This window comes from Ailuropoda melanoleuca, chromosome 12 (assembly GCF_002007445.2).
Source record: "Ailuropoda melanoleuca isolate Jingjing chromosome 12, ASM200744v2, whole genome shotgun sequence".
In the NCBI taxonomy this organism is placed as follows: Eukaryota; Metazoa; Chordata; class Mammalia; order Carnivora; family Ursidae; genus Ailuropoda; species Ailuropoda melanoleuca.
Window position 1 is genome coordinate 28,982,144 of NC_048229.1, and position 23,757 is coordinate 29,005,900.

Sequence of the window (23,757 nt, forward strand, 5' to 3'; positions counted from 1 at the left end):
GTCAGTTAAGCATCTGCCTTTGGCTCAGGTCATGATCCCAGGGTTCTGGGATCGAGCCCCACATCAGGCTCCCACCTTATCCAGGAGCGTGCTTCTCCCTCTCCCTCCGCCTGTTGCTCTGCCTGCTTGTGCTCCGGATCTCTCTCTTTCAAATAAGTAAAATCTTAAAAAAAAAAAAAAATGGGGCACCTGCGTGGCTCAGTTGTTAAGCGTCTGCCTTCAGCTCAGGGCGTGATCCCGGCGTTCTGGGATCGAGCCCTGCATCAGGCTCCTCCACTAGGAGCCTGCTTCTTCCTCTCCCACTCCCCCTGCTTGTGTTCCCTCTCTCGCTAGCTGTCTCTGTCAAATAAATAAATAAAATCTTAAAAAAAAAAAAAGGTCTATGTTTGGAGTAACACCTGGCAGATGAGATTTCATAGCAAGGGAGGTGGGAGGTAGAAGTAGTAGTTAGAGACACTGTTACAACGAATAAAAAAAGGAGATTTGAGTTGGGGTGCCTGCGTGGATAGTCAGTTAAGTGTCTGACTCTTGGTTTCAGCTCAGGTCATGATCTTGGGGTCGTGATATTGAGCCTGCACTGGGCTCCTCCCTCAGCACAGAGTCTGCTTGAGATTCTCTCTCCCTCTGCCCCTCCCCACCACTCGCTAACACTCTCTCTAAAACAAATCTTTAAAAAAAAAAAAAAGGAGATCTGAGAAATGTAGGAAGAAAAGAACCAAACAACAACAAATAATCAAGATGTACATAAAATAAACAGGGATCAGCTCTCAGAAGAATAAAATGGACATATTTTCCTCGACTCCTACAAAGATGCTCTCATAAGGGAAGACGGATAGGAGGGGCAGCTGTTTAGACATCCTCAGACCTCGTCACAGCCCTGGAGCCTTCCCTGACTGATGAGAATGTGTCATCCACCTTGCTGTTCTCACCCACTCACCTGGATGGGTTAGAATGTGGACTTCTCCTTCTATCGCCCACAGTTCTTGCCCTCATTCCAGCCTGGAGAGCACATCTGGTCTGCTAGCTTGATATCCTGCTCATGGAAAAGACAGAACACTTTGGAATGGGCTGGGGTCTGTCAGGATGGGAGAATGCTACATTTGAGGGACTGACAGTTTTCACATCTGCAACCCAGAGGCTTTTCTCTCAGGAGACAACTCATTATACACTCTTGTTTGAACCCAGAGAAGGATCTGAGAATCTACCACTTGAGAACACTGCAGATACTCTGAAGCATTAAGTGGCTGACAGAGGAAAGACCACTGATGGGGACCCCCTAAGTGACACAAAGGAGCTGTCCTCACCTACTGACACCAGATTCCTATAATTCTCCAACATCATGTCCCGGTACAGGTTCTTCTGGGTGGGGGCCAGGAGCTGCCACTCCTCCCAGGTGAAGTCCACAGCCACATCCTCCAGTGTCAGCAATTCCTGTAATAGGGTCCTCTTTAACATGAGTGTTTACCCTTAATCTTTTTTAAGATTTTTTTTAAAGATTTTATTTATTTATTTGACAGAGATAGAGACAGCCAGCGAGAGAGGGAACACAGAGAAGGATCTGAGAATCTACCACTTGAGAACACTGCAGATACAGCCTGATGTGGGGCTCGATCCCACAACGCCGGGATCACGCCCTGAGCCGAAAGGCAGACGCCCAACCGCTGTGCCACCCAGCCACCCCAAGATTTTTTTTTTAAAGTAATCTCTACACCCAATGCAGGGCTTGAACTCACAACCTTGAGATCAAGAGTCGCATGCTCTACCAACTGAACCAGCCAGGCGCACCTCCCTTTTATTGATACAGAGGTTATGTAAAGGAAATGATTCTGCTTATTTTCACCATATATCCTGCATCAATATAAGCAGTTTTTTAAAAAACACTTTGTAGGGGCACCTGGGTGTCTCAGTTGGTTGAATGTCCAACTCCTGACTTCACCTCAGGTCATGATCTCAGAGTCCTAAGATTGGCGCCATGTTGGGCTCCATGCTGTGAGTGGAGCCTGCTTAAGATTCTCTCTCCCTCACCCCCTACCCCTCACCCCACCCTACCTCTTCATCTAAAAAAAATGTTTTGTAAGGAATTAAGTATTTTAAAATGTCAAAAGAACAGGAACTATAAAGAGACAAGTAGGCAGATTTGAGGAAAAGAGTATTTCTGAAAAAAGAAATACGCACATATTTTAAAAGCATATTAGAGGCATTGAAGGGATAATTAGTGCACTAGAAATTACCCAAAGTGCAGCACGGAGCTCCCGAAACTAGGGAGAATATTCTGTAAGGCCATTTTAATTTGCTAGCGGGACTGAGAACTCACTGAAAGCTGTTACACTCAGTTTATTATAATTGAAGGATACAGATTAACATCAGCCAAGAAAAATGGCATAAAGGGCAGAGTACAGGAAAGTTCCAACATGGAACTTCCAGCTGTCCTCCCACAATGGAGTCATGGGCAGTGTCATTTCCTTGGCATGAACGTGTGACAGTAGGCAGGGGAACTGCTGACAGGGAAAGCTCACCTGAGCCTTGATGTCCACTCTCTACTGGGGCTCGATCACATCAGCCAGGCGGGACACACACATGGCTGACATCAGTCTCCAGCTTCTCCACAGGCGCAGACACCACTTGACACACAACGCCCACCCCAAGTCACACTGTGGCTTTTCCTCTGCTGTTTTATTTTATTTTTTTATTTTTTTTTAAAGATTTTATTTATTTATTTGACAGAGAGAGACAGCCAGTGAGAGAGGGAACACAAGCAGGGGGAGTGGGAGAGGAAGAAGCAGGCCCATAGCAGAGGAGCCTGATGTGGGGCTCGATCCCATAATGCCGGGATCACGCCCTGAGCCAAAGGCAGACACGTAACCGCTGTGCCACCCAGGTGCCCCAATCCTCTGCTGTTTTAATCTCTATCCTTTCTATAATAAATGTAACCTTGAGTATAACAAGTTTTCTGAATTCTGAGTCTTCTTAGCAAATTATTAAACCTGAGGATGGTCTTGGGGATCCCCAACATAAAAGGGAACTCACTGGTTCCCATATATATATAATATATGCATAAATATTAACCCTTTAAAATATATGTGTACATATTACCTTTACTTTTTTAAAAAAATTACCTACTTGATTCATGTATGCATTTTAAAGACACAAGTTTCAAATTACAGGTAAGTAGGTAGAAGAAACAAAGAGGGAGGGAGGGAGGGAGGGAGGGAGGGAAGGAAGGAAGGAAGGAAGGAAGGAAGGAAGGAAGGAAAGAAAGGAAGGAAGGAAGGAAGGATGGATGAATTATTAACCCAATCTCAAGGCCCTCTCCCTTCCCTGAAAGTTGCAAGCTTCTAGTCAGGGGTGGTGGTCTTTGTGGTAAACAGCCCCAATCCAGGAGACATCCAGGATCCCACCAAGAGTCACCTTATTAGAACAAAAGACACTTCTAGCACCAGGAAGTTCCAAAGGGTTTAACAGCTCTGTGTTAGATACTCCATCACTCCCATTGCTCAGGAGATTACAAGGGTTTTAGGAACTGAGTCAGGAACTGGGAGCAGAGACCAAATATGTATTTCTTATTATGTCACACTAAGCCTTTGGACTCAAATATCTTGCTCAGGAATGAACTTAACCTTAATCACTTTCTACAATTTTCCCGCATCCTCCAAATTCACAGGGTCCCTTATCCCCCGGCCTGGATCTCGAAACCAAGGCAATGTGGTCCAAACCCCAAAAACTTCCTAACTGACTCTCTGTAACATTATCAGAGGAAAAGGTACACGGCCCAAAGGCAGGGATACTGTGGGCAGAAATCAGTGAATGCAACTTTTAGAGACATTCAAGGCACATCATCCAAAAATCAACTCTCCTTCTCACTTGAACCTCCATGGTCCTCCATGAGGAACAGCTGAAGAGCTTTCACTTCATTTTCCAGCCTAAAGCACTTTCCAGAGAATGGAATCTGGGGTGCCTGGGTGGCTCAGTTGGTTGAGTGTCCAACTCTTGATTTTGGCTTGGGTCATGATCTCAGAGTTCCGAGATCAAGCCACATGTCGGGCTCTGTGCTCAGCATGGAGTCTGCTTGGGATTCTCTCTCTCCTTCTGCCCCTCCCCTCACTTCACATCCTCTCTCTCAAATAAATAAATATTTTAAAAAATTAAAATTAAAAGAAAAAATACAGTGGAATCACTCCTGTTACTGATAGTGGGTATGTCCTATCATTGCTTCCCAAGGACAAACTGCTTTTCCAGAAAAATGCATGTGTTTGTGTGTATGTAATATATGTATGTGTGTATATCCACACATAACTAGTCCTTGAAGAGGAATTTTGAGGGACTGAAGGAAAGTAGCATTTGTCAGGTCTATTCCAACAGCCCAGAGGTCCTGGGCCTCCAAAACTTCAGCCTCTCAACCGGCTGGCTACACATGGACCTTCCCAGATACTGATATATGGCCCCGTATTAATCCTCAAACCTGGAAAAGACGCCACTGTTTACTGATGACCTGCCGGCTCCATCGATTAGCCCAAAATAAATTTCCAAATTTGAATGGCATTCATGGACAAGTACCACCGTACCTCCCCTCTCCCCACCAATCCTTATGTTCAAATAATAACCTCCAGTACCTCAGAATGTGACTGTATTTGTAGACAGGGTCTTTGAAGAGATAATTCAGCAGAAATGAGGTCACATAGGCTGGGTCCTAATCCAATATAACTGGTCTCCTTACAAGAAGAAATTCAGACCCAGACACACACAAAGGGACGACTGTCTTGGAGGTGGCCGTCTACAAGCCAAGGACAGACCTTGGATGAAACCAACCCTGTGGGCCTTGATCTCACACTTTAGCCTCCAGAACTGCGAGCCAAAAATGTCTGTTGTTTCAACCACCCAGTCTGTGCTTTGTTATGACAGCCCAAGCAGATAATACACCCTCCCCCACTGAGCCAGACAAGGCAGAGTGACCCCAGCAGACCCTGCCCTCAGAACCCTCACTCATCACCATGTGCAACGGCTGAGATCTCACGTGGTTCCTGGACCAAGGAGAAAGCGATGAGGCTTCAAATGTACAAAACCAGTTCCCTAAAATACACCAAGATGGAAATGGAGCATTTCAGAATACTAAGTAACAAAACAACGTGGTTATCATTTGCCAAACGGCATGCTTAGTGTTAGTTAGAACTGATTTTTATGAAGGCAAGGGGGTGGAGCAGTAGGATGTAAGCTGAGACAGCCTTCTCAAAGAGAATATGGACCCTATCCCACTAAAATGTCTTTTTTACCTGGGATGCCACCTCGGAAAGGTGAGTTCAGCCACTGGTCCTCAGGTTCAGGGTAGATCAGGCAGCCCATTCAGGGGCCCTGACTGCAGATTTAAGGAGGACGCCGACCAGCATGATATGATGTGCAGATTCACAAGACAAGGGGCAGAGAGGACCTGAAGACTGAGTCAAGGAAGAATCCATTTCTGGTTCTTTGAAGAACATCTCCCCACATCCATCCGGTTAGAGGCCATTATTTTGCATGTTTTGTTCACCAGAGTATCCCATGTCTACAACAGGGCCTGGCACAGTGCAGATGCTCAAAATAAAAAAATAAAAAAATAAAGTGTTTGTAGTATTGAATTGAGTAATTCACTCACAAGTTTGGAATTCAATTATGAAAACAGCCACTCCGTGGCAAATTTCCACTTTTTTCCCTTATAAGCAGGACTTCCAGCTTCTAAGCTGGACAGATCTTTATTGAACCAAGGGAAAGAACCCTGAGTACAGAAGAGATGACACGGGCCCCATTCCCATGACAATAAGGATGATGATGCTACATCATGTCTCCGTTCATCACATCACAGAAGAGCCGGGATCCCTGAGATGCTGGCAACTCTAACAGGTAGCAGACTGTGGACCAGAGTCTGGGATCTTCTCCACGATATCTGACGGAATCTCGCCTCCACTCATCTAACACACTGTCCTCAATTTTTAAAGTGAGGTCATTTTCTTCCATTAATTAGGCTTTTCTGTGGATCCTATTCCTTTGCTGATCTGCCCCTTCTATATTGCCAGAGGCCTCTATTCAGGATTCTTTTTTGTTTCTTGGGATAATATTGATCTTTGAAATTTCTTTCCCATAGTTCCTTTTGTTCAGTGACAAAAATACGCTTGGTTGATTAGTCTGTTAGGTCATTCATTTAGGTCATGCATTCACTTTCAATCACCTTTCGAAACTATGTAATTCATTTCTATTTTGCTATGTGCTGGGAATATATGACCATCTATTATAAACTATCCAGGCAGACATTTACAATCCAAGTGGAGAGAGATGAATCTTTTTTAAAAAGTCTCCATATCCTATTTTACATACCTAAAACTAAGTGAATCCATTCCCACCCCCTCTCCATAATATGCCCCTTGAATAAGAAATTACCGGGATACTTTGTACCTTCTACGGTATGTCCTTTTCAACTGATGTAGGTGTATACATTGATTACATTTGCTGGAGGGTCAAATTGCTACATACATATAATCCAGCTTTTAAAAAAATGCCGGTTTAGGGGTAACTCAGTAGCTCAGTCGGTTAAGTGTCTGCCTTCGGCTAAGGTTATGATCCCTGGGTTCTGGGATCCAGCCCCACATCAGTCTCCCTGCTTCTCCCTCTCCCTCTGCCTTCTACTTCCCCTCCTTGTGCTCTCAAATAAATAAATAAATAAATAAAATCTTAAAAAAAAAAAAAAGCCAGTTCAAAGGCAGCAAAAACTTTTGTTCAGTTCATCACTGTCAGCATCTGTAGGTTCTAGAACAGAACTAGGTAAAGGGAGCAGTTGATGAAAGGTTTTCTAAGTGGTGTGTGTATCGGATGTGAACTATCTTCTAGGGAAAGAACCTGGCTGACAGGTTATTCGTGAGTTCTGAGCAGTTGTTCCTTTGGGTGATATTTACAAAGTTAAACACATCCAAACACACTATGCTATATTATTGAATCAAATGTATTCACTTTCCTTTTGAAGTGGAAGGACAGACTTCAGTAGCCTAAAATAAACTGAATAAATTTAGAACCAAAGAAACACAAGAGCTAACCATATAATGATCGTGGGTGGGAATGAAAAGATTCACGCCCTCCCCCTGAAAAGGGAGGAAGTGCACTGTTATAACTGTAACGATTAATGTGCAGTATATACCCTCCTTCAAATTAAAGAGTGACATCATATCAGTGAGTTTGATTCAAGGTATAGTGTCCTAAAATGTACACTATGTACATTATCTGAAGTAAAATGATGTTAGACTGGTGGCAGAAATCTCTAAAATGTTCATTTTCACAGGGCTTATTTGCTTTACGTGTTTTCTGGTACTTTGCCAAAGATGTTCCGCGGTTGGCGTGTTCAGAGTTTTGCTTCTGGAGGATTTCCTCTGCCAACTCATGAGGCAGAATGCTCCACTGACAACCCTGCCACATTCACTGCCTTCAGAGCTCTTCCAGCTGTTCTTCTGTGTGAACTCTCTGCCACCTACTGAAGTCTTATTTCTGGGGAAGGGGTATTCCAGGGTCATTGTATTTCTACCAGCTATGAGCTCACTGATGATGTGACCTATGATACACCAGTAAGGTCTATCTTTCCACAAAGGCTTTTCCAATCTTTATACTATGTCTTTATACTACTCCTGGTCTTTATACTATTTGTCTCCATATACGCTTATCAGCCACATAATGAGCTAGGTTTTAGTCAAGGGTTTTCCACCTTGATCGTATCACACTTTATTCCTGTGTGCTTTTTGTGACATAAAATATGACGTAACTGATCAGTGAAGGCACTACCACATTCACTGCAGTCAAAAGGTTTCCCTGTGCAAATTCTGTTATCTGCTGATGGTGCGCACCTGGCACCTGGCTGTCCCACAGTGGCTATGTTCCTATCCTCTAGGAGCCCACGGAGGTGTAAGGAAGTCTGCGCTGCTACAGAAGGCATCTGCACGGACACCATGTTAACAGGGTCTTTCTCCTGCATGCTATCATTTGAAAGGGATGAGCTGTGGCTCTCTGAAAAAGGATTCTCCAACGCGCCTGAACGTGCAACTTTCTCTCTTGCATGCAACATTCCCTTATGGTAAACGAGGCATGACAGGTGAGAGAAAGCCTTCCCACAGTCAGCACATCCATAAGGCCTCTCTCCTGTATGAGTTCTCCGGTGTCGGTTAAGGCACGACTTATCTCTAAAAGCCTTCCCACAGTCACTGCAGGTATAGGGTTTCTCTCCTGTGTGAATTCTCTGGTGGTTAATGAGACCAGACTTGTGTGAACAGGATTTTCCACACTCAGTACACACAAAGGGCGTCTTCCCAGTGTGAAATCGCTGATGTGATATGAGGCATGTCTTCTGGCTAAAGCCTTTCCCACATTCGGTGCATACGTAAGGTTTCTCTCCAGTGTGAGTTCGTTGATGTATAAGGAGATTGCCCTTCTGAATGAAACCTTTCCCACACTCACTGCATATATAAGGCTTCTCCCCAGTATGCGTTCGCTGATGTACAATGAGATTGCCCTTCTGAATGAAGCCTTTTCCGCAATCACTGCATATATACGATTTCTCTCCTGTGTGAGTCTTCTGATGGGCATTGAGCTGTGACTTCCAGCGGAACGTTTTGTCACATTCAGTGCATTCATAAGGTTTTTCTCCCGTATGAGTTCTCTGGTGTTCAATGAGCCTGGACTTTCTGGAGAATGCTTTGTCACACAGACTGCATCCGTGAGGCTTCTCTCCTGTGTGAACTCTCTGATGGTTAATGAGCCGAGACTTCTTGATGAAGCCTTTTCCACACTCACTGCACACATAGGGTTTCTCTCCTGTATGAGTTTTCTGATGCATGAGTAGCCGTGATTTCTTGGGGAATGCCTTGTCACATTCAGAGCATTCATACCGCTTCTCTCCTACGTGAGTTTTCTGATGTTCAGTGAGTCTGGACTTTCTGGAAAAGGCTTTCCCACATACACTGCACCCATGAGGCTTCTCTCCCGTGTGAACTCTCTGATGATCCATGAGCCGAGACTTTTTGAAGAAGCCTTTCCCACATTCACTGCATACATGGGGTTTCTCTATCTTTTGAGTTCTTTGATGTTTGATGAATTGGGAATTTGTATTCACAGAATTCCCACATTCAGGAAATTTAATTTCAATACAATACCGGTCATGCTTTGTATGGGAGAAGGATTTCATATCTCCATCAACCTCAGTGAGGTTCTTTACTTCATGGCTTCTGTCCTGGTTGACTAAACTTAAATTTGATTTCAGTGTTTTCCCATGTAAGTCAAAGATATCATGATTTTGCCTTAAGGGAAAATTACGTTTACTCTGATGAATGATGTTTCCAAATGCATTATGTTCATGGCATTGTTTCATTCTCTTTAGACATCTTTGATTTTGCAAGGGCCCCTGTAGATGACCATCATCTTTCTTGATCTCTAGGAAAGAAGAGAAGAATGAATCTTTCCATGAGCTTGGTATATAATAAAATTCTTCCACAAATATCTTTGTGTAGGCTGGCTCTTTATTGATAACACTAAGACCTCATTTTAAAGAAGGTCCAAGTAAATATGTTTGTTATCACTTGGACAATGGTTAAACACAATAACGTAAGCAAAGAAAATACAAGATAAGAACAGTCGCATAGACCAAGTTAGATCACTCAAAATGAATAAACAAAGATTTGCTGCCTTTTTTTTTTTTAAAGATTTATTTATTTATTTTAGAGAGAGAGTGGGAGAGAGAGCAGAAGCAGGAGGGACAGAGGGAGAGGGAGAATCTCAAGCAGACACAACTCTGAGCACAGAGCCCAACATGGGGCTTGAACCCAGGACCCTGAGATCATGACCTAAGCCGAAGTCAGACAATTAACCTACTGAGTCACCCAGCTGCCCCGCTTTACTGTTCATTTTGACAATTAACTTCACACAGCCCAGAACTATAGCACAAGATGCTTCATTCAAGGGGTGCCTGGGTGGCTCAGTTACCTGGGCATCCAACTCTTGATTTCAGCTAAGGTCATGATTTCGGGATTGTGAGATCAAGCCCTGAATTGGGCTCCGTGCTGAGCGTGGAGCCTGCTTAAGATTCTCTCTCTCCCTCAGCTCCTCCTCCCACTCACGTGTGTGCTCTTAAAAAAAAAAGCCTCATTCAAAAAAGCTGAACCTCTATATATTACATGCCAATTCGTCCTATTTGGTACTAAAATCTTACTCCTAGAAAATATTGCTTTACTTCTCACTAAATTCAATTTTTTCCAGCACATACGAAGATTCTGGTTCACCAACTAGGCTCACGAAGGCCTGCTTATGGCATTGTATGTAGACTAGCCCAGGCCATCACCCAAATCTAACAAAAATACACTCTCAAAAGGGGTCTGGGTACCATATTAGGAAACCCTGCATTTAACAAATACTCATTGTTCTGATTGCTAGTTGTCCAAGGCTCTTCTTAATCTGTACACCTAATCACAGGAGATCTACTCAATCCATATTTCTCTCTCTAGTCCTCAACTCTCCCTGGACGCCTCAGGTATATCCAAAGACAGCATGCTGCACCTGGATGTGCACAAGCATGGTCTGATGACGCACAATGTCCAAAACAGAGCCCCTGACTTCTCAACCCACACCTTCTCCACACAGCCTCTTCATCTCAGAAATGGCAACTCCCTCCTCCCAGACCCACACCAAAAAGACTTACCAGCATCCTGCTTTTGTATTTTCTCTCACACCCTCTACCTACTTCAGTGGGAAATCATTTCTGCCCTCTTTATAAACACATTCAGAAGCTGACCAACCCTCATCCTCTCTCCGCAGGTGTCCTGGACTACGGCAACAGGTTCCCAGCTGGTTTTAGGCATCAACCCCTGTCTGCTACCGTCTCCTTTCTATGAAGAGCCAAAGCCATCATTCTGAGTATAAATGATTTCATATATGTCTTCTACTGAAAACTCCCTATTGTTTTCTTCTCTCATCATTTAAAAATATCAAACCCTTGAAATGTCCTTCCAAGGTCCTACATGAGCTGTTTACTCCCAACTCCAGCCCCTACGCTACTGCCCTTATCTCTACATGACCGCCAGCCACGCCCTTTGGCTCCCTTCCTGTATTCATACAGGCTTCCCTGAGGTTCTACAAACACCCTCCTGCCTTGGGCCTTTGATTTTCATCTTTTTTTTTTTTTTTTTAAGATTTCATTTATTTGAGAGAGAGAGCAAGGAAGAGCAAGTGAGGGGGCAGGAGAGGGAGAAGCAAGCAGGGAGCCTGACGTGGGCCTTGATCCCAGAACCCCGGGATCACGACCTGAGCCAAAGGCAGAAGCTTAACCAACTAAGCCATCCAGGTACCCGAGCTTTGGGCCTTGGAACTCACCATTTTGTCTACTTGGAGCTCAATTCACCAGAGGCCTCACATCCCTCATACAGCTGCTCAAAGGCATCTTACCAGAGACGTATTCCCACTCCCCAAAGAGCTAAGATTAGAGGCCCCAGATAGACTCCCAGGTGCTAGAGCAGCTCCAGGGCTTCACACACTATTCCACTGCTGTCCCACGGATCTTCCTGGAACTTTTTATCACAAGACATCATATCTGTTTATTTTGCTTAATTTTGTTTCTCCTCATACAAACTCATCTCCCAAAAAGAATTTTGTTGTTGCTGCTGTTGTTCACAACTGTCAGGGCCTGTGTGTAAGAGGCTACCAAAAACAAAACAAAACAAAAATAACACTTAAGGAAGCAAAAATATTTAAAACGAAGATCCTCATGTAGGGAACACATTAAGGAGAGTCCTCCAAATATAGCTGACCTTGACTTTAGGAAGAGGGAAGCAAACTCTATATAAGCAAGAGCTGTATCATGGATATTGTTTATCAAAGAGAAATTTCCATCCTATTAGACTGGTAATCTGGGGCACCTGGGTGGTTCAGTCAGTTAAGCATCTGGCTTTGGCTCAGGTCATATCCAGGGGTCCTGGTATCAAGCCCCACCCTAGGCTCCCTGCTCAGCAGGGAGTCTGCTTCTCCCTCTCCCTCTACCCCTCCCACCACTCATGTTCTCCCTCTCTCTCTCTCAAATAAATAAAATCTTAAAAAAAAAAAAAAGACTGGTAATATGATTAGCTGGGACTTACTATTACTGATTATCATAAGGAAAAGGAAAGATTCAAGGGAATGAATCCAGCAGCTTCATTTAACACGGACTACAGTAATGATCAGAATGAACAATTATACAAGGAAATTAAAGCAAAGCAGGCATGGGGTTTAATGATGTGGTCTGGGCTGGGAACAATCAATGACAAATTTTAAGAAATCAACAGAAATAGCAAATACTCTACATAAGGGAGCTAGCTGAGAAGGTTATGGAAGTGTCCAGGAAAAACACACTTCACCACCCCTGGTTCCCACAGAGAGCCCCTACAACTCTTACAATTTCCTAAGTGATAAGAGCACTCAGAGCAACTTCTGTTCTCATCTTTGTTTCTGACCTTGGCTCTTGACACAGGCCTCATAAGCCCCTTCGAATTTCCTGGGTTGATAAGAGTGTCTTTTGTTCTAATAAGGTGACTCTGGGTGGGTTGCTGGATGGGGGCTGGTCAGCAGAAAGACCAAGCCATGATTAGAAGTTTGGAACTTTCAGCCCCACCCTCCATCCTCCAGAGAGGGGAAGGGGTTGGAGACAGAGTTAATGACTGATCATGCCTTCCTGTGGAAGCCTCCAGAAAATTCCAGGAGCCTGGGCTTCAGGGAGCTTCCAGATTGCTGAACACATGGAGGTGCTGGGAGACTGGGGCCTGGAGCTTCCACGCCCTTTTCCACATACCTCACCCTACGCATCTCTTCCTCTGGATGTTCATCCATATCCTTTATCATATTCTTTTATAATAAACTGGTAAACAGCAAGACTTTCCCTGAGTTTTCTGAGCTGTTGCAGCAAGTAATCAAATCCAAGGGGGAGAAAGTCATGGGAACCTCTGAATTGTAGCCTAGACAGACAGAAGTTGTGAGTAACCAGGGGACCTACTAATTGTGATTGATATCTAAAGTGCAGGGGGGGGATGGAAAAAAAGAATACCCTTTTCCTTAATCAGTAAGTGTGATTATTCTTTCCAGAAAAATAAAAAATAAAAAATATGGGTGCCTGGGTGACTCAGTTGTTTAAGCATCTGCCTTCAGCTCGGGTCATGATCCCAGGGTCCCGGGGTTCGAGCCCCACGTCAGACTCCCTGCTCACCGAGGAGCCTGTTTTTCCCTCTCCCTCTGCCTGCTGCTCCCCCTGCTTGTGCTCTGTCAAATAAATAAATAAAATATTTTAGAAAGAAAGAAAGTAAGCAGGAGGCAATCTAATGTGATGGAGCCCTTAACCTGTGGGATCTTATGCTTCCCCATGTAATGATAACGTCAGAATTGAGGTCAATTGTAGGACACCTGGCTGGTGCTGCAAAGAACTGCTTGGTGTGAGGAAAACTGCCAACACGTGGTGTCAGAAGTACTGTGTGTGTGGTCATGGTGTCAGAGTAAAGAAGACCCATGAGGTTTTCCTACACAGCCAGGATGTAAGACTTAAAGAACAGCCCGTACTGTGGACTGAATGTTTATGTCCCTCCCAAATTCACATTGTTGAAATTCTAACTCCCAATCAAAAACGGAGGTGAATATTAAGAAGGGAAATTGACATTATCCAAAGGAATAATGCAGGAAAGGGCAGCAGTCAGCAGACGATGCTCAAATCAAACATTTCTCTTTGGAGAGAGGTGTGGAAGACAGACTTTCATAGCAAGAGAAGCAGAAGGAACAGGTGGCGATACAGTGCTGGGAGAAGAAGGGAGGTAAGAGTTGAGAATTCTAAAAAGAAAACTAGAGAGAAAATTAGTGGAGATCTGTATGAAACAAACAGGGATTGAACCCAAGAAGAGATAAGGGCTCGAAGCACCTCAAGGAAAAAGACCGCTTCTCGGGGAGACTCCTAGAGCTCTGTTCACATGTCCTCAGACACCCTGGCAGCTGTGACACCTCTGAGTGACTAAAGACGACTTCCTCACCACCTTCCTTGTTGGTTTTCTCTCACCTGGATGGAATCGACTGTGGATTTCATCTTCTGTCGTCCACGGTTCCTCTTGTTCCAATCTGGAAAGTGCGTCAGGCTTGCTGGCCACGTACCCTGTTCATGGGAAATGAGAGAGGAGGGAGGCTCTGTGAACTGGGCTGAGCTCTGCCAGCACAGAACAATATTATATTTTAGGAGCCACACAATTTGCAAATCAGCAAAGTTAAAGGTCTTCTCTCAGGACAGGCACATGATAGTCTCCATTCTGGGGCCAGAGAAGGGACTGAGAATCTACACTTCTGAGTGGCACAGACATGCCAGAGCTCTCAGAAGCTACGAGAGGAAAGGCCAATGATGGGGACCCCCTAAGTGACACAGGGGAGCTGTCCTCACCCACTGACACCAGGTTCCTATAGTTCTCCAACATCACATCCCGGTACAGGTTCTTCTGGGTGGGGGCCAGGAGCTGCCACTCCTCCCAGGTGAAGTCCACAGCCACATCCTCCAGTGTCAGCGATTCCCGTAACAACATGGCCCTGTTTCATGTGCGTGTTCCTCTACTTACTGAAATGGAAGGCATATAAAGGAAGTTGCTGTGCTCATATTCACCACATAGGCTACATCTATACATTAAGGTGTTTTGATTTTTTTTTAAACTACATTGTTACAGAATCAAAAATACATCCACATTCAATTCTATATATAACAAAATATTCCGTAATCATACAGTAGCATTCAACAAATCACAAGTTTCTGTAATAAGTAGCCATTAAATTCTCCTGCTAAACTAAAAACATTTGCAATATATGTACGTGAAGCATTAGCTTTACATACACATGAAGAAGAATCTTACTTTTGCTCTAGACTTCGTAATCATTGGAATTTTTTTTATCTTTAAGATATATTCAGGGGGCGCCTGGGTGGCACAGCGGTTAAGCGTCTGCCTTTGGCTCAGGGCGTGATCCCGGCATTCTGGGATCGAGCCCCACATCACTCTTCTGCTGTGAGCCTGCTTCTTCCTCTCCCACTCCCCCTGCTTGTGTTCCCTCTCTCGCTGGCTGTCTCTATCTCTGTAGAATAAATAAATAAAATCTTAAAAAAAAAAAAACTAGTCTNATAAAAAAGAAGTTGCATCCTTTAAAAAAAAAAAAAAGATATATTCAGGGACCTTACAGGGTTAAAAAAGGAGGCAGTAGGAATTCGCTTTGAACATGAGCATTTTCTTAGGTCACCTAGGGTTTATTTCTACATTAACCCTGCCAGCTGCAAGGCTGGGTCCATGAGTCACCTTGTTATGATCCCCGGAAGAACTGTGCCCACTGAATTCTCCTAGTCTATTCTCAAAGAGCTCGTCAAGAATCCTTCTTTCGCACTGAGGAGAAATCTGAAGCTAAGGACACTGTCTACCATACAACGTCTAGGAAGCACCATTAAACAAAAGTCCTGACACCCAAGTGCCATGAAATACATAGTGACATCCTTGTGGAACCAGGCTGCTTTCTCCTCCGTCATTGCACATGCTGTAATCATCATGATTCTCTAACTGTGATGGCTGCCAGAGGTATAAGCTGAAAGCTAGCATAGCCCGTAGGACGCTCCAGTCACCTGTGATGTTCTAACATTCGTCATTTAGTGTGGATCCTATGAACAATACATTCCTGATCCTATTTGCCTTGATACTGAAGTTGGAATCTAAGTCTATTTCTGCACAGTATGTTCCGGCACAAGTCCTAGTTTACCAATTTATACTTTTCCACGTAATTCAACTGAGTTTTAAACTCCTCCAGAAATCAATCACAGATTGAAGGAAGGAATAAAACAAAGTCACCTGGTCCTTAATCATTTTCTTCTGTTACTGGAAAACAGCCAGTAATGGGGAATTGTGTGTTTAGTTTCTTCTTGAATTCCCCTCAATTCCTGAAATCTTGGTCTCTGGTCAATGGTGTCCCCACAATGACCACACACAGGTCCTGAGACCTCGTCCTTGCTTTACTTGTTGGATCTTGCTCCTAGAGTAGGACCTGTGGGCTGAAATGTAAATTCACTTTGAGTGCACATTTCCCTCTGGACCCAGTGTTATCCCTGCTACTGCCCCTCACTTCATTTCAAGGCCATCTGTCCCTTTATTTGAAATCCCAGAGGCTACTGCGCTCTGGAGCAATGAAACACCAGACTGTGAGTATGTGAACACTTTCTTCTATGCAGTGGAGTAGAGTCTGTGAAAGGGAGCCAGGAAAGGAGAACCAGCATAGCATGACGCCCCACCGCAGACAGGTTCTCACACAGGTCAGTTTTCGGAAGGAGAACACATAAAACAGGTGAGGATTTGGACATCTATTCCTTTAAGACCAAGTATGCTCATGGACAAAAGTTTTTATACACACCTCAGTTTGGAGACAAATGTGCTCAGCAAAACATGACCTAACAAACCATTTTCACTAATCATCATGGGAAAGGAAACAAAGGCAAACCAACAGAAAAAAATTATGTCTGGGCAGGGAAGGAGGGTGGATTAGAGGCCATCATTTAAATTAAATCTGCAGTCAGTTTATTTCTTTAAAAAAGTACCAATGACCTAAAAGACAAAACAAAATTAATCGTAACCATGTACATCATGGAGGAAAATGCCACTGAACGAAAATGGCGGAGCGGGAAGTTCCAAGGCCGCATACCTCCACAGAAACACTGAAACAAGTAAGGACTGTCAGAATAGAGAACAAAACAAAACCTTTATCATGACTCTGAACAACCGTCACAGGTTTATAGCAGCAGAGTGATCACTCCATCAAGAACGAGGCAACTTAAAAATGGTAGGAAAGCTCTGTGTCATTTTTATTTGCCCTTGCTTCACCGCCTCCCCAGTTTGATCATAGTCCTAGAGACGGGAACCAGCATTCCCAATGGGGGACTCTGGTTCCTGGTCCTGGAATGAGTAGAGCAGACTTTATTTGCCAAGCGTTGTGTTTATCTGTTCCAAACTGTGAGGCCTACCCTAAGGACTAATGCAATGTGCTCATCCCTTTAATTTGGACCTCACACAAGATGGAAAAGCAGTGGATGTTTCTCAAAAACAATGTAAGGTGGGGGTGCCTGGGTGGCTCAGTTGGATAAGCGACTGACTCTTGATTTCGGTTCAGGTCCTGACCTCAGGGTTGTGGGATCAAACCCCATGTCGGGCTCCGCACTCAGGATGCAATCTGCTTGAGATTCTCTCTCCCTTTTCCTCTGCTCTTCCCCTCATTCGTGCGCACTCTCTAAATAAATAAATAAATAAAATCTGAAAAAAAAAAAAAAAAAAGAACAATGTAAGGTGGACAAACAACCTACAGCTGCCCGGGACAAAAGATGACCGCTGACGGGCAGCTGAACGGTCCAGAGAAAAAGTTGGGAAGAGAGTTTCTTAGGGAACTTAAGCTATTCAAAAGCCCCAGGGCATACAGGGGAATTTGTAAAGCCAAGTACAGGCGCAGGGCATTTTCCTTTCCTAAGCTTTCCCGCTGGCTGATCTCTACACTCAATGCAAGCAGGAAAGGAAGGTTAAGGCAGGGCTATAAATGAAACGGCCTGGCCAAGCACTAAAGGAACACCCCAGAACACAATACACAATCATGATACATACTAGGTGAAAGAAACCAGACACAAAACGTCACATATTGTATGATTCCACTTATATGAAATATCCAGAATGGGCAAATCCACAGAAACTGAAGGCAGACTGGTAGTTGTCAGAGTTTGGGGGAGAGGAGAGTGGGGAGTGACTGCTTAATTGGTACGGGATTTCCCTCAGGGAGATAAAATGTTCTGGAACTAGATAGAAGTGGTGGTTGCACAATGTTATATATTTACTAAAACCCACTGAATTGTTGATTTTAAAATAGTTAATTTTGTTTTGTGAATTTCACCTCAATAAAAAAAAATCCAGTATGTCCTACATATCTTCAGTAGAACAATAAAGTATTTTCTCTAAAGTCAAGAACAAGACAAGGATGAGCAGTAACACCACCATTATGTATAACTCTTCTAGAAATGCTACTCAGTTAATTCAATAAAGAATCAAATAAAAATAATCAATATCAGAGACAAGGAAGGAAATTATTAAAAGTTCCCCCAATATGATTAAATAAGAGTCAGAACTTAAGAGATTTCAGTGAACATATATCAAAAATAAGCTTTCCATCTTACATTCTATGTATTAAATAAATTATATTTCTGATGTAAAAAAATAAGTTTTTAGTCAGAAGGCTGATTACAGAACTTGTATCTAAAAGTTGACAGCATTTTTGGGGTGCTTGGCTGGCTCAGCGAGAAAAGCATGTGACTCTTGATCTCAGGGTCATGAGTTCGAGCCACATTTTGGGTGTAGAGATTACTTGAAAATAAATAAATAAATAAACAAACAAGTTGGTAGCATTCCAAAACACACATTTCTTATAGCAGTGTTACATGACTGACTATTTTAGGGGAATGGTTTAACAGTTTGTATTGAATATCAATAGAGATTTTGCTAGAATCCCAGAAATCCACGTTGGATTTCTTTGGGGATCTTTGGAATCTAGGAATCTTTGGAAAGGAAATATTGGCACAAACATGCAAAATTGATATACAAGTATTATTAGGTCTGCTAATAGAGAATTCATTGAATGAATAAAAGTACACACATCCAGTGAAATATTATGCAGCTATTAGAAATTCTAATATTTAGTAAAAATATATATACCTCAAGTTATGCATAGGATAAGCACATGAAAAGATGCTCAGTATTATTCTTCAGAGAAATACATATACAAATTGAAATACCACTCACACTCACTACAACGGATATAGTAAAAAAAAAACAAAAACAAAAAAAGGGAAATAACAAGTGTTGGTGAGTATTTGGAAGAAATGGAACCCTCATAACTGCTAATGGAAATGTGAAATGGTGCAGCCACTTTGGAAAATAGTCTGGTAGTTCCTCCAACAGTTAAACAAATTACCATTTACCATTTACACCCAGCAATTCCACACCAGGTTTATATCCAGAAGAAGTAAAAGCATGTCCACACAAAAGTTTGTACACACAAAACCCAATGAGATATTACCTCATACCTGTCAGGATAATAAAATCAAAAACACAAGAAACAAGTATTGGCGAGGACTTGGAAAAATAGGAAACTTCATGCACTGCTAGTGGGAACGCAAACTAGTATAGCCATCATGGAAGACGTACCAAGATTCCTCTAAAGATTAAAAATAGAACTGGGGCGCCTGGGTGGCGCAGTCGTTAAGCGTCTGCCTTCGGCTCAGGGCGTGATCCCAGCATTCCGGGATCAAGCCCCACATCAGGCTCCTCCACTAGGAGCCTGCTTCTTTCTCTCCCACTCCACCTGCGTGTGTTCCCTCTCTCGCTGGCTGTCTCTGTCAAATAAATAAATAAAATCTTAAAAAAAAAAATAGAACAAACTTATGATCCAGTAATTGCACTACTGGGTATTTACCCAGAGAATATGAAAACACTAACTCAAAGGGATATATGCACCCCCAGGTTTACTGCAGCATTATTTACAATAGACAAATTATGGAAGCAAATTAAATGTTCATTGATAGATGAATGGATAAAGAAAATGTGGTGTGTATATGTGTGTGTGTATACAATATAACAACACATATATTTAACTATATATAACATATTATATACATAACATAATATACATAATGGAATACTATTGGTATATATTGGTATTATATAGTATACATATAATATACATTGTATATTATGCAGCCATAAAAAAGAATGAAATCTTGCTGTTTGCAACAATATGGCTGGATCCACAAAATATAATGCTAAGTGAAATAAGCCAGTCAGAGAAAGACAAATACAGTATGATTTCATTCATATGTGGAATTTAAGAAACAAAACAAATGAACAAAAAAAAAAGAGAGACAAACCGAGGCATCTGGCTGACTCAGTCGAAAAAACCTGCAACTCCTGATCTTTGGGTCATGGCTTCAAGCCCCGTTGGGTGCAGAGAGTACTTAAATAAATAAACTTTAGAGAGAGAGAGAGAAAAACCAAAAAACAAACTCTTAACTATTGAGAACAAACTGATAGCTACCAGAGGGGAGGTGGGTGGGGGGATTGGTAAAATAGATGAAGGGGATTAAGAGTACACTTATCTTGATGAGCACTGAGTAATACATGGAATTGTTGAATATTGTACAAATTAATCAACACTATGTTAATTACACTGGAATTAAAAAAAAATGTATACACAAATGTTTATAGGAGCATTATTTATAATAGCCAAAATGTGGGAAAAACCCAAATATTCTTCAGCTGATGAAAGGATAAACAAAACGCTATATCCGCACAATGGGATATTATTCAGGTATAAAAAAGGAATGAAGTACACATACATGTTACCACATGGATAAGCCTCTTACATTAAGTGAAAGAAACCCATCAGAAAAGTGCACACAGCATATGACTGCATTTGCATCATTTACATGAAATGTCCAGGACAGGCAAATCTATAGAGACAGAAAGATTAGTGGTTGCTACAGGTGGAACTCTAATTATATGCTTGTGAAACATTTAGGGAGAAATATTTAAATGTCTGCTACTCACTTTGAAAAACATGTTTAAAAACGTAAAAAGGTAGACTAATGATTGAGAAGTGATATATGGATAGATATGGAATAAAGGAAACAAAATCATGATGAGAAAATCTACGTGGTAGGCATAAGAGGTGCTCAAACATAAAATTCTTTAAACTATGCTTGAATGTTCAAATAAAAATCATTGGGAATGGGATGCTCATAATACTAAGAATTCAGTGAAGTAAGCAGAAACAAAATAAGTATTTTTAATGTAATTGCTCTTCTAAGAGATAGTAAATTGAAAGAGAACAAAAGTTAAAAAACACCATTCACAACGGCAAAAAAAATTGAAGATCAAGGTGGGCACGAGGGACAGGAAACCACATGCACGGGTAAATGGAGAATCATAACCTGCTTTCAAAAATGATTAACGGAATATTTAAGTATTTAAATTATATCTAGGGGCACCTGGCTGGCTTGGTCGGTGAAACATGCAACTCTTGATCTCAGGGTTGTGAGTCTGAGCCCCAGCTTGGGTGTAGAGATTACTTAAACATCTTTAAATTCTATCTAAATGAATGCAGAGACTAAGTGATTCCAGTCAGTTTGGCACAGATTTGCCTCCTGACGGTACATACTGTTACAGAAGTTAAAAAAAAAACTCAATTTTGGGGCGCCTGGGTGGCACAGCGGTTAAGCGTCTGCCTTCGGCTCAGGGCGTGGTCCCAGCGTTATGGGATCGAGCCCCACATCAGGCTCCTCTGCTATGAGCCTGCTTCTTCCTCTCCCACTCCCCCTGCTTGTGTTCCCTCTCTCGCTGGCTGTCTCTACCTCTGTCAAATAAATAAATAAAATCTTTAAAAAAAAAAAAAAACAAAACTCAATTTTTAACGAAAAAAATTTTGTGTATCATATGGCATTTATGACATGAAACTAAATATTGAGGCAAACAATGCCAGTGTTTCAGGAAGTCACTGGAACTGTGAAACACTGAAAAATAAAGACTGAAGGGGAAATAAATGGGAAAAAAAGTTAACGAATATTAGCACTGGGGAACAAAATTGGGGTAACAGCAATGTTAGTTTACTTGTGTTACAATGGCACCGAAAAGAAACATTTCCAAGTGTGTGTGCGTGCGTATGCGTACACACAGTGTACCTGCTGAAAGGGCAAAATCCTCATCTTTAGTAGAAACCACTTTGGTTGTCTTTAATCCTCCATCTCCAACAAGGCTCTCATAACTACGGGGTCGAAAGGAGATGTGTAAAGCCAAAGGCAAACTAGGGGCTTGGATTGGAGGGAAAGAAACATTGGAACCTCAACCCACCCACCCACCCACGTGCTTCAGCTGCCACAAACCTCTCAACAGCCGACACACCTGGACCTCCCCCACCCCCGGAATAATCCCGAAACACTAAAGTTCGCTGACCGCGCGCCCCCGCTCGTCGCTGAGCCGCAGGGGTAAAACCCGAATCTGAAGTGGACACCGCTTTCACTGACAAAAACCACCCCCCTCCCTAGTCCTCAATCACTGGGCGCTACAGACAGAAACCAAACCCTGACCACCGACTCAGAAACGTTGATCTCCACACACCTGTAATCACTGACCCCCACAATCCTTCAGAACCGACTCCAAAGCCACAGCACCCACAGACTCCCAGTCACGGGCTCCCACTTGCTTCCTCTCCCCAACGGAACCCACGCCTCCACCCACTCAGGAACCCACAATCACCTCAGACCTCTCATCCTGTTCCACAAACCGTATCACACACAGACCCGATTTTCTAGTGACCCCACCGCGACCTCCTACAAGCTGCACTTCCGCGAATACTCCTGCCGCGCCCACGCCCGGCCTCCGCGCCGGTGACGGAGGCCGACGAGGGCCAGAGGCGTTTCTGCGGAGCACGGCAGTCTAGACTTCCGGCATTTCCTAGAGTCAATATGTCTGCGCCCATCTGGCCATCGGTCCCCTATGCGGCCATCCTTCTGTAATCGACGTACAGAAGGTGAGGTGGCCGTTTTGGCCAGAATAGCCAGGTAAGGCTCGAATAGTGAAAACCTACCGAAAATACTCCCATTTCTTGCACCTTAAATCCTGCGCTGCAAACTGCACGGATTTTCAGAAACTCAAACTTACACAAGGCAAACATGGGGTAGGCTATCTACACCTCAGCGGGCTGGGAAGAAAAGTAATCCACTTTGCACGAAGAAAGATTTGGAAAACACACAAGGCGCAGCCATCTTAGGTATCGTACAAAAATAAAAAGTCTTTCACGGAGGAAGAAAAGAAAACGTAAAGGCCAAAGGACAAATACCCTGGGAACGCTTCTGACTGGATATGGAGGCAGAGAGGAAGATTTTTGAGGACAAAAAAAAGTATCTGGAGAAACACTCACAGTACAGGGAGAATGATAAAGCTATCCAAGGAAATGAAAAACAGCGACTGGAAGAAACCGAGCCTCAGTTACCGCCCAGAAAAGTGAGGAGAGCAGTCCCAAGCCCGTGTTCAGGTGGCAAGTTATTCACACGAGGGTAGCGGGCTCCCACGTGGAGCCAGTGCCAAGGGCGGGCTTTCTGAGAACCAAGGACCAGAATTTCTGGAAGGAATAAATAAGACAACTCCAGGAAGAATTAAAAATTGTACAAGAAAGGAAAAATAATCATTGTACACTACATGGCTGAGCTATAAATACTATTTACATATTCATCATAATGTAAACACCAAATCTAATCCAACCAGAATTAACATGTCCTAGGAGAAAGAGAAAAAGGAAATCCCTATGTGCAGAGAACTGTATTTGCAGGAAGATTTGTTCTGAAGTTCCTTTACGATAAATCTGTGGATAAAGCCCCCAAATTAAAAATCAACTACTAGTATATCCATATTGCTTAAACTTTTACAATCTTTAAAAGAGTAAAACTCCTTTCAAAACTAACTCTTAAGCTTAAGAGAATTGCAAAATAAAACCATGGGGTGCTTGGCTGGCTCAGTCAGAATCCCCATGTTGGGTGTAAGATTACTTAAGTAAATAAATAAAAACTGAGAACCATATGAGGCAGCAATTCCACTCCTAGATATTTACTCAAAAACACTGAAATGATATGTCCTTAGGAAGACTTACACAAGAAAATTCATTGCTCCT

General features: G+C 42.9%; 1 protein-coding gene and 1 pseudogene across 8 annotated transcripts in view; both read right to left on the minus strand.

Moving 5' to 3' along the window:
* Positions 1-1,455, minus strand: part of LOC100481130 — a 13,223-nt pseudogene extending 11,768 nt beyond the window's left edge.
* Positions 1-22,482, minus strand: part of LOC100480882 (zinc finger protein 613) — a 35,784-nt gene extending 13,302 nt beyond the window's left edge. The window contains exons 1-7 of one of the 8 annotated variants that reach the window (XR_004619157.1): positions 22,347-22,482; positions 15,864-16,063; positions 14,429-14,599; positions 14,057-14,149; positions 5,268-9,432; positions 1,305-1,431; positions 938-1,033 (exon numbers count right to left, since the gene is read on the minus strand). Coding sequence is in view for 1 of the 8 variants with exons in the window: in XM_019808666.2 (XP_019664225.2) it covers positions 7,700-9,432; positions 14,057-14,149; positions 14,429-14,567 (1,965 nt within the window). In the remaining 7 variants the exon portion in view is untranslated. Of the gene's footprint in view, positions 1-937; positions 1,034-1,304; positions 1,432-5,150; positions 9,433-14,056; positions 14,150-14,428; positions 14,600-15,863; positions 16,064-17,180; positions 17,240-19,244; positions 19,306-22,208 lie in introns of those variants that run through there. The other 7 variants (XR_004619159.1, XR_004619162.1, XR_004619160.1 and 4 more) reach the window with 7 other exon arrangements.
* Positions 22,483-23,757: the final 1,275 nt, after the last annotated feature.